Genomic DNA, 9,839 nt, shown 5'->3' with positions numbered 1-9,839 from the left:
GTTAATATAAATGTGTTTTTAGGGGTTACCAGAGCTCTCATGTGTAATGCAGTCAATCACGTCCTTTACCTCCAGCACTGAGAACAATTCCTACTGAAGCATTACATGTATATATAGCCAATAATGGAGGCTATGCTACTAGAGGATGTGTTTGAATTGGATAATGAGTGGGTGGCTGAGAGTCAGCAAAGGGAGAGAAAGACACTGTAATTACATACGTTTTGGGTATTTTTTCATAGTAGGACGCAAGATCATAGTGATCTGAAAGGCTTGATGCGCCCAACTGCTTGTTAACCACTTTTAATTGCCCAAAAGCACTGAGGGCAGAACTCTGACATTTCTTTCTCAGTGCTACAGGGTCACATGATGCCGCCAACCTGTTTTGGCACCAAGTGTTTTATATGTATAGCTTGTGATTCCCTGTAAAATACACTGCTCATGAGTATATGTAATAAAGATCAGTGAGTAAATTCTCCTGGGTCTTTAAACGGAGAAAATGTGAAATTGCCTCTCTGACCTCACAGCGTTTATGGCGCACGGCAGCGGTTTATCTGCCTTGACCCTTGGCTCACGCAACGTCTCGTCAAGAGGACAATGACACAGAGCTTTTGCCTACATGCATTAGGTGTGGCCTTTCAGTGCGGGATTACTGAGACTTGCCGCACTGTGTTTACGGGATTATATCAGCTTTCCACACGAGACGAGAGGTCATAAGCAAGAGGCAGAGGAACACATGTGTGCTTCAAAACACGGGGAGCGGTCGTATTCACTTGAGATAACGTTGCCTGGTGAGGAAAGTGGGATTCTGGACAACAATAACAGAGAGACAGTTTCTTTCAAAACTTAATATTTTATTATTTAATAATACTGCATGCACAACTCTAGCTATATCATACATTATTGCTTGTATTGTACTATCAAAGAGTTTGTCTGTGCTTTGTTCTTACAGTGTTATCAAATCTGTGTTTATAAAGAGAAAATAACAAGAAAGAAACATTAATACTCATTATAACACACGTCTCTTATTCTCTATAGTCTGTCCCAAGCAGTTTATTATTTACTGATGATTTCCACTGTACATTTCAATATGGTTCCTTCGTCATCTCACATGTGCAAAAGTTTCTGAATTTAAAATCTATATACAGTGATTATTAAAAACCACTTTATTGTAATTCAGACAGAATTCATCGGTGCAGTGGGAAATTTCAGTGTCAGCACTTATTGACATATTGACTGAAATGTAAAAAATGTAGCTACAGTACAATGAGTCACAAGGCAGATACAGAGCGATCACATCTGCAGCGATGATACGTTTCAAAGTTCAACTGATGCTGGAAGTGTCACATCCCCTCGGACAAACAGGTAAACACAGGCTGTGTGCGTTTACTTGTTGTCAGGTTTTTGTTGTGATGAAAATATCAGCCCATTCTCTATAAATACCAAGATGGCTAACAAATATAAAATAAAGTACAGAGAAGCGGTGGTGTTGGAAGAAGCATTTAAGTAAAAGTAGTATCATTATAAAAATCTTTTTTAAACCATTGCAAGTGTTTTTGCAAGTTTTGCATTCAGTTAAAAAATATTGACACAAAAAAGTATCAAAGGTACAGCACACAGACTACCCTGTTATCTTATTATTACTAATGTATTAACGTGATCGCAGAATGTGACTTATTTAGTTGTTAATCTGATGTTTTCAGTGTAAAATCTTATAAAACACAAAAAGCAACTTAGTAACTACAGCTGTCAGATAAATAAATATGTGTAAATAACTGTCATACTAAAAATAAGTAAAGGTAGAAGTAGTAGTGGTATAAAAAGTAAATCCTTAAGTCAAGTAAAACTGAACTAAAGTGCTGGACTTGGGTAAATGGGCTAAGTATCAGACAGAATGGCTTATTGCTACTAAAACGTGACGACATTTGATCGTGTAAAACATCTTTCATCACCTGAGCTCTTCCTATAATTGCCCTTTGGATTAAAAAACAGTCAGTTTGAATGGTATCTTTAGAAAAAATATAAATATAAATTCTGACGGTGTATAAATCCTGTCAAACTTGTTTTACAAGCATTAAAGGGTCTTTCCTTAAAGACAAAAAATGTTTGGATTTAATTCTTCACCAACTCTTCTTCCACTCCCAGTCATATCCATCACCACTCTCTCTCTTCTCAAGCATTACTCAGGTGTCAAACAAGACAAGCCATGTGGGGCTTGTGTCCTAACGGCACTCGGATGCACGCTGTCCAACATGTGGTCCTTACGCTGCTGCTCTGACCAGATTGTGTGGCCCTTTGTGGATAGTGAAGGGGGGGGGGGGGGTGTACGTGGATCATCTCCTCTAGTGGGACCAGGCTCACATCCCGGTGACGTTGGCCCAGGCGGGGAAGGTCTCCAGGTCAAACATGGCCTTGCCCCATGTGTTGATGGCCAGTGAGATGCAGAGGATGCCAATGACGTTCATAACTATACCTGTTCTGGCCTGTTAGGAAAAAAAAGAGCATATACAAATAAACTTTATTATTAGATGAGAGGACAGATTCCTGTGACATCATTATCAATACCTGTTGAGTATCTGTGGCCTGGTCAGAAGAGCATGCAGATCTGTTTTCAGACTTTGCCCTGTAGTTTGTTACTTGAACCAGTTTCTGGGAATGTGTTGTCGGATGTTTGCACCCAACGCTGTTTGTATAAAGTCACTATACCCTCCTATCTGTCAGGTAAATATAAAGCCGCAGCCAGAAGCCTAGTTGCTTAGGTCAGTTTAGGATAAAGCCTGGAAACACGGTGGAAACAGCAGAACTGGCTTTGGAACAGAAACTGCCTGTTTAACAATTTGTGCGACTTTTTGGCTTCAGATTAAACAAACACAACATAATGAGGCTACGTGTATTTATGCAATGCTAAGATGACATCGCCCTCAACAATTCAGAAACAGCGCAACAGTAGACTCACAGCGACGGCATCCTCACCGTATAATTTAGCAGAATAAACACAAGGCCCCGCTGCCACACTCACCATGTCAGCAACCTTGAGGTATCCATAAGAGAAGACGATGGCGTTCGGGGGAGTGGCCACGGGCAGCATGAAGGCGAACGAGGCACTCAGCGTACACGGCACCATGACGTACAGCGGGTTGATTCCAATGGACTGGGACTGCAATAATCACACAGAGCGCTTCAACGGTCTGAGACGGGGATGAACACAGCTTTGATCACAAAATCCTCCATTCCTCCATCTGGCTACTTTTTCTGCAACCGTAATCACTGACTCATGATTCCGGGGGAAAAGTGTATAATTCTAGGCGGAGTGAAAACTCTCATTAGGTGGGTGTAATTAAGATGTAAGTCCTGAAAGCTTGCCATCTAAATGGAAGAGCATGACAACTGTGGCGGCAATGGCAGACGGCTGAGATGGAGAAAGCACAACTCTGTGGACTTTGCTCCTGAATTATATATCCCGTCGCGCGGCAGCTTACATGTATACAATAATTTCTGCCTCTCAAAATAAACAATGTGTGAAAAGACTCAAACTTTATATTTAGGCTTCTTTAAACAGTAGGCTGTATCCATGAGCTCACCGCGATGAGAGCGTTTTCTCATGACAGAGGTTTAAATCGAATGGTAAGGATTCCCAGAACGATGACACAGAACGTGACATGCCACGAACCGAGACGGCCACATATTGTCATCTCTCCTCTTTCAGCTGTATGTTACTGATCCAATGCTCTTTTCTTTCGCTCTTTTCTCCCGATCTCTCTTTTCACACGAGTGTCCTGTGCGTCCCCCTCTATAAATATCAATGTGAATACCCCTGCTTGGCGCCGTCTTATGCAATCCAGCTTTGGTGTTCCCTCGAGTGCTCGGCTAGAAGGCACAGTGATGCCATTCTTCAGCCGCAGCGGGGTGGGCAGCACCACAACTCATTGAGCTGGATTGGTGTGTTTGGCAGGTTATCAATGGGAGGAGGGGCCAGTGGAAAGGGACCGAACACATTCAGCCTGAATGAGAAACTAAATGGGCGACCAAACAAGGGAAAATAGGCTGACTGTCAATGGGAGTGGTTTCAACGCTGGATTCTAATTGGGGAAATTGGTTCAAAAGAGGTTACATGGCACGGCACATGTCGCTGAAGATTCACGGTAATCCAGGTCAGGGTGGTTCTGAACGCTACACAAAGGAGTTTCATGAGTTTCTTTAAGATGTTTCACCTCTATTTAGAAAAGGGTTTGGGCCACAAGAGTTATATCGAGAATGGGGGTTATCTACATCCACAACAGAATGTTTTAAATGCTTAAGTTATGCAACAGTTACACCTGGTGTCCAGACTAGAGTTTTCAAGGGCCTTGAAAACTCCGCCAACCACAAACGTTATCAATTTCCCACAAACGTCACAGTAGTTGCGTACTACAAACCTGATACGCAATTGTGTTACGTTCGTGGGTAGCTTTCAAAACTGTAATAACTTCCCACAAATGTAATGATGGCTTCTTTCAACCCTGCGTTCAAACCATTAGTCTTACAGTCTCTCTCTCTCTCTCTCTCTCTCTCTCTCTCTCTCTCTCTCTCTCTCTCTCTCTCTCTCTCTCTCTCTCTCTCTCTCTCTCACTCTCTCTCTGAAAACTTACCATCGAGGCTAAGACAGGTAGGAAGAGCGTCGCCGTCGCCACATTACTCGTGCACTCAGTGAAGGTAGCAATCAGTAGGCACAGAATGATAGCAATTGCCCAGGGAGGTATACTTTGCAGGGGAGTCATTTGATCGCCGATCCACTTTGAGAGTCCTGATACCTGGAGGGAAACGCAAAACATTAGGGCTGAGCACTTTTCTGGAAGTAGTCTTCATCTGTCTGGATCAGTTCAAACTTCTCATTTACTAGGAGTGCACTCTAGTTCAGGTCTGTGTATAAGAATGTGTTCAGGCTCCTGTATGGCATGAAAGGTGAACTATTAATGAAACAAAAAGGGAACATTTGAACTAGGATCATTAAGATGATATTACACAGGACACAGCAATACGGCCAAAAATGTTATCAAGGTGACATTTTTTACAACAGTAGATATCGGTAATGATCACGATAGATGTCATATTATTATTTAGTTTAAGCTTAAAGACTCGCGAATGAAGGTTGTGGTTTTAAATTCGTCTTTTATGGGCAGAGAATGACCAAACCTTGATGAACGGCACATTTGCTCGATCAATAATTTGTTGTGCCTCCTCACTGTGTTTGCACAATGCATAACCAATGTATCCAAATATATTGGACTTTAGTTTTATTGTTATTGATGAAAATATTGTTTTATTGCCCAACCCTGATATAACATTACAAACTGCAGGTTCTCTGTTGTTATTCTTTTGTGAAATGTGAATCCATTACAGGAACAATGGACTCTGCCACTCAAAATAAAAATAAGCTAGTATAACGAGCGTTAGTCATAAAAGGGTATTACGCTTTATAAATAAATTCAATGAATGGTCATTGCTGAAAAACATTTGAAGAAATCTCAAGGAACTTTAAACACACCAGATGATGAACCCATTAGCAAACTCCCCCATCTTGAGACATATAATTCTTCCCATAATGTAGATAAAGCTCTTGGCCCATTTGACTATGATCATTGCCACTTACTTCACTGCCTTTGGCCAGAGCAAAGCCGCCACCAAGAAGAAGCACGATGCCCCACGGTAACTTCTTCTGAGCGACTTTCCAGGTGAGCAGAGCTGGAGTGGGGCCAGGAGTCGGAGGAGGAACTACAGAGCCATTATAAGTGGGATCAATGTCAAATCATTGCACAGAGCCACCCTCCTCTCAAAAATGATATAATCAGAAAATGATAGATATTCTGGCAGAATGACGGCTCAACCTGTGTCAAAGCTGTGAGTCTTCCTTGAACAGAAACTTGGCGGTCTGGACGGCAGGACGAAGAGAAGGACGGCGACGAAGATGGCCACGGTGGCATCTGTCACATACCTGAGCGGTGGAGTGAGGAGAGGATTCACAAACACTGTTATATCAAAGTTTTACAGTTTATGTTTATGAGTGAAACGTTTGAATTACCCATCCAATACTTCAGTATACACACTCTGCTTTGGAGTTGAAGAGTACTGTCGCCCAGCCATCGACAAAGCCGGGATCCCTTGAGAACCACAACACCACCAGCAGAGTGAAGAGTCCCAGGACGCTGATCTCCCCGAAGGACATGGGCCCCAGCAGGCGGTGCTGCTCGCGGATCACATTGTACGCAGCGATATCCTTCTCCGTCTTCACAGATCCACAGCCCCACGTCTTCTTAAAGCTGGAGGAAACACCCGGTGGAAAGAAAACAACTGTGTCACCTCTACACTCCTCATGCGGCTAAAGTCTCTTGACGTTGATTCAAGTCTCTGTCACTATAATTAGGCTTTAACCATCGAAAAACTCACTTAAATCCCATGAAGACAAATTGCAGCCAAAGCCAGGCCAGCGTGAGCATGAGGATCATGTTTGGGAAGGCAAAGCCAAACCAGGAGGCAAAGTTAATCACGTCTCCGTTTTCAGGAAACAGTCTAAGCAAAAAGGACAAGAGGAAATACAATATGTTAATTAAAATGAGCGTAGTTACTGGAGTACTACTCGGACGTAACGTGGAAACACTCACTGATTCATCTGGCCTTTGAGAACCAGATTGGGACCAGTTCCCGTCAGTGTGGCGGTGCCTCCGATGCTGGCAGCGTAGCAAACACAAAGGGTCATCCCTTTACACATCTTCAGCCTTTCTGCTGCCTCTTGATGCTTGGCAGCCTCCACTGTGGCATCCAAGAAAGTCACCACCACTGGGCCTTCAATCAAAAAGCAAGGAAGGAAAGTGTTACTTACAGAAAATAGTAGAGAAAGTCAATGATGCCATGCAAGTTCTTAAAACAGGTTCTTGGCCAAACAGGTTGTGACGTTTCTTGTCCGTGGCCCACCTTGTCCGTCGCTCTGTTTCTCTGTCTGAGGCTGTTTGCTGTCACTCTCTGACGTCTGGTCCTGCTCCTCCGAGCTGAGGATCTGAGGTATTTCTGCCTCGCTGGTGTTGAGCTGACTCAGCACTGCTTGGACGATCGGCACCATCATGGCCGTGGTGGCTGTGTTGCTGATCCACATGGACAGGAAGGCTGTAACTCCCATGAATCCCAGCATCAATCTGCAAAGATCAAAGATCAACCTGTTGGTGGCCTTGGACTGGCAGAGGGGTTGTCAGTTGTTATACAACAACAAAGGAAGACATGCCAGACATTTATGACGGCAATGAAAAGCTCAGGTGTGATGTGACTGATTAGATATGCTTTGTAAATGTAGGTCTTAAAAGAAGACAAGCCAATCAGACAATGTGCTGTGGAGGTGTGGAACGGAGCCACTCACAGCGCCGGACGCACACCGACAACGAGCAGCACCCTCAGGGCGATGCGCTTGTGTAGATTCCAGTGCTCCACGGCAACTGCCACCAACAGCCCCCCCACAAACAACAGGTTTGTGTCCTTCAGGTACTGCATGCACACCTGAAACAGCAGAGGAAGACGTGTGTGAGCCCAAATGCATCATCGCTGAACAAACTCTGCACATGTTACGTTTGCTAAGTTCACTTACGTCTTTGGATTGCATGATGCCAAAAAAGGGGAAAAGGAGAGTTGGGAGAAGAGCGGTTACAGCCAATGGTAGCACCTCTGTGCACCAGTACACCGCCATCAAGATGATCACATAGCCACATTCTGCCTCCTGCGGACATATATGTAAACAATTATTGGCAAATACAAGCAAACAAATATTTTAAAGATCATTTTAGAGTTAAGTTTTAGAGTTGTGTTACATAAGTTTTTTAATGGGAGGTTATGGTGGTTTAAAGGGTAAACATAAGTAGACTTCTTTGATATACTTCTTTAATGAGCTCTATAAACACCTGATTACTTATTATTATTATTATCATCATAAATTAGCATGTTTTTAGATTAATTCATGAAAATCCTTAGTAACAAAACCTTTGTATCACCACTGGCCAGTGACTCCTTGTCTCTGCACACAGCACCTTTGTTCATGTTGGACTCAGGCATGCCTCCACTCTGTGTCTGTGCCCATCATAACAATCATAACATGCTTAGAGCCTGTGTGCAAGTGGAAGTGGATCCTTTGACTGTGCGTTCCCACGCTGGACGTGACCCCTCGTGTTAACAACAAGGAGTTAAAACAACAGGACTCCGGAGGGCAGCAGCCTCAGGCAACACCGGACAGTTCTCATGCACAGGCACTGCGCACTTGGCGCATCAACAGGTGCAGGAGGGAACCAGTGCAGACTCAGTGAATATCATGGCAAAATAAAAACATCTGTGTCGCAGTGAGTGTTAGAGTTAGTTACTTTTTTGCGTAAAAACTGCATAAATACGCAGTGACGTTTTTCTTTAGTAAAATAGTTATTTAAACATTTTAATTAAAGAAATTCTCATGAGGTACCAACGCTCTAATTGTTTTACGAAACAAATTTCCAATCAGTGTCGGATTTCTGCACTTGTAAGAATGTGGCCAGGTTTCTGTCTCTACGTCAATGTGTGGTTTCAACCTCAGTCATTTAAAAAGAAAAAACTACGTACCGGCGTCCCGATCACCAGAGGCAGCGGGAGAAGGAGTAACGGAGCACAGACGAGGATCAGCCCGTCCTTCGCGGAGCGCAGATACTTGAGGAATGCCATCCTGCAGGAGCAAGGAGAATAGGAGGCTCCTGCACCAAGGGTCCCGCTTTTTGAGGGCGCCCAGTTGAGGAGAGGAGGAGAGGAGGAGAGGGGGAGGGGGAGTCCCGGGGAACATAAAGGAGGGAGGCGAATCACAATGAGAGAAAGAGAGAGAGAGACACAGAGAGAGAGAGAGAGAGAGAGAGAGAGAGAGAGAGAGAGAGAGAGAGAGATCAAGCACATCTCTCCCCCCACAAAACACACACACGCACACACTAAAACAAAAGAGATAACACACTAATTTATTCATCCACACAATCAACAAAACGTTTCCTGACATTATTTGAATAACTTCCTACTGAGTTTACTCTATTATTGTTATGATTGTTACAGTTGTTGTGGTTATTATTTGTATCCTCTGTTTATTGAACATAGTAAAATGTCATCCTTACAGTTACAGAACAAGTTGGGGAAATGTCTGCCTTGTTGTGACCTTCTCCTTCTTCCACACTCATCACACACATATTGCAGAGGGGCCCACGTTTGAATCAATACTTTAGAAATATGAGGTAATCAGTCCATTTCCCACATTGCGACTCTACCCACCAATGACCTGTTAAACAGCCACCAAGGGGAAAAAAGTGTTTGTAAAAGGTACTATCATCTCTTTTAAGGGAGAGGCGGTGGTCTAGTGGCAGAAACTTGGACTATGGGCAGAGAAGGTCTCTGGTTCGACTCCACGGAGAGACAACAAAAAGACGAACCTGGATTGTACTGTCCAAAAATCCAAGAGTCTCACTACCCTGTCTAGTGCCCCTGAGCAAGGCACCTTACTCCCCCAACATCTGCTCCCCGAGCGCCGTACATGGTCGCTCACTGCTCTGTGTGTCCTGCACCAGATGGGTCAAAAGCAGAGATTACATTTCCCTACCTGCATGACTGTGCCTTTGCATGTCTGTGCATGTGTTTGGGATGAATAAATGCTTCCTAATCTCACTCTTAATCTTAAATCATTTTATATAATTTTGCTATTTATTTAATATTTCCTTCATTTATACATACTTTAAGTTTGACCTCCCTTGTTAGTCGACATATGCTTTTAATGTGCTGCTACACATTCATGTAATTGCACTGATCTTTATAAATCAGAATGTGTTTGA

The 9,839-nt window shown here is 43.3% G+C and overlaps 1 protein-coding gene across 1 annotated transcript; it reads right to left on the bottom strand.

The window, feature by feature from the left end:
• Positions 1–830: 830 nt before the first annotated feature.
• On the bottom strand, positions 831–8,767 carry slc13a5b (solute carrier family 13 member 5b). Its single transcript, XM_062386187.1, has 12 exons — positions 8,602–8,767; positions 7,607–7,735; positions 7,382–7,518; positions 6,946–7,163; positions 6,636–6,816; positions 6,421–6,543; positions 6,081–6,293; positions 5,862–5,968; positions 5,627–5,748; positions 4,626–4,787; positions 3,017–3,154; positions 831–2,480 (listed from the first exon to the last, which is right to left on the bottom strand). The coding sequence occupies exons 1-12, from the start codon at positions 8,698–8,700 to the stop codon at positions 2,355–2,357; spliced, it is 1,755 nt and encodes a 584-aa protein (XP_062242171.1). The 5' UTR covers positions 8,701–8,767; the 3' UTR covers positions 831–2,354.
• Positions 8,768–9,839: the final 1,072 nt, after the last annotated feature.

Source organism: Platichthys flesus, chromosome 4 (genome assembly GCF_949316205.1).
Source record: "Platichthys flesus chromosome 4, fPlaFle2.1, whole genome shotgun sequence".
NCBI lineage: Eukaryota > Metazoa > Chordata > Actinopteri > Pleuronectiformes > Pleuronectidae > Platichthys > Platichthys flesus.
Note: the sequence above shows the minus strand (reverse complement) of the source record. Positions and strands in the feature narration are given on the sequence as shown.

What these genes read in the sequence shown, in the direction of transcription:
- slc13a5b (XM_062386187.1), bottom strand. Translation starts at nt 8,700, where the DNA reads ATGGCATTCCTCAAGTATCTGCGCTCCGCGAAGGACGGGCTGATCCTC. An exon ending in GACTCACAGCTTTGACACAG is followed by an intron (nt 5,749 to 5,861) that starts GTTGAGCCGTCA and finishes ATGGCTCTGTAG; the next exon opens with TTCCTCCTCCGACTCCTGGC. An exon ending in TACCTGTCTTAGCCTCGATG is followed by an intron (nt 3,155 to 4,625) that starts GTAAGTTTTCAG and finishes TGATTATTGCAG; the next exon opens with TCCCAGTCCATTGGAATCAA.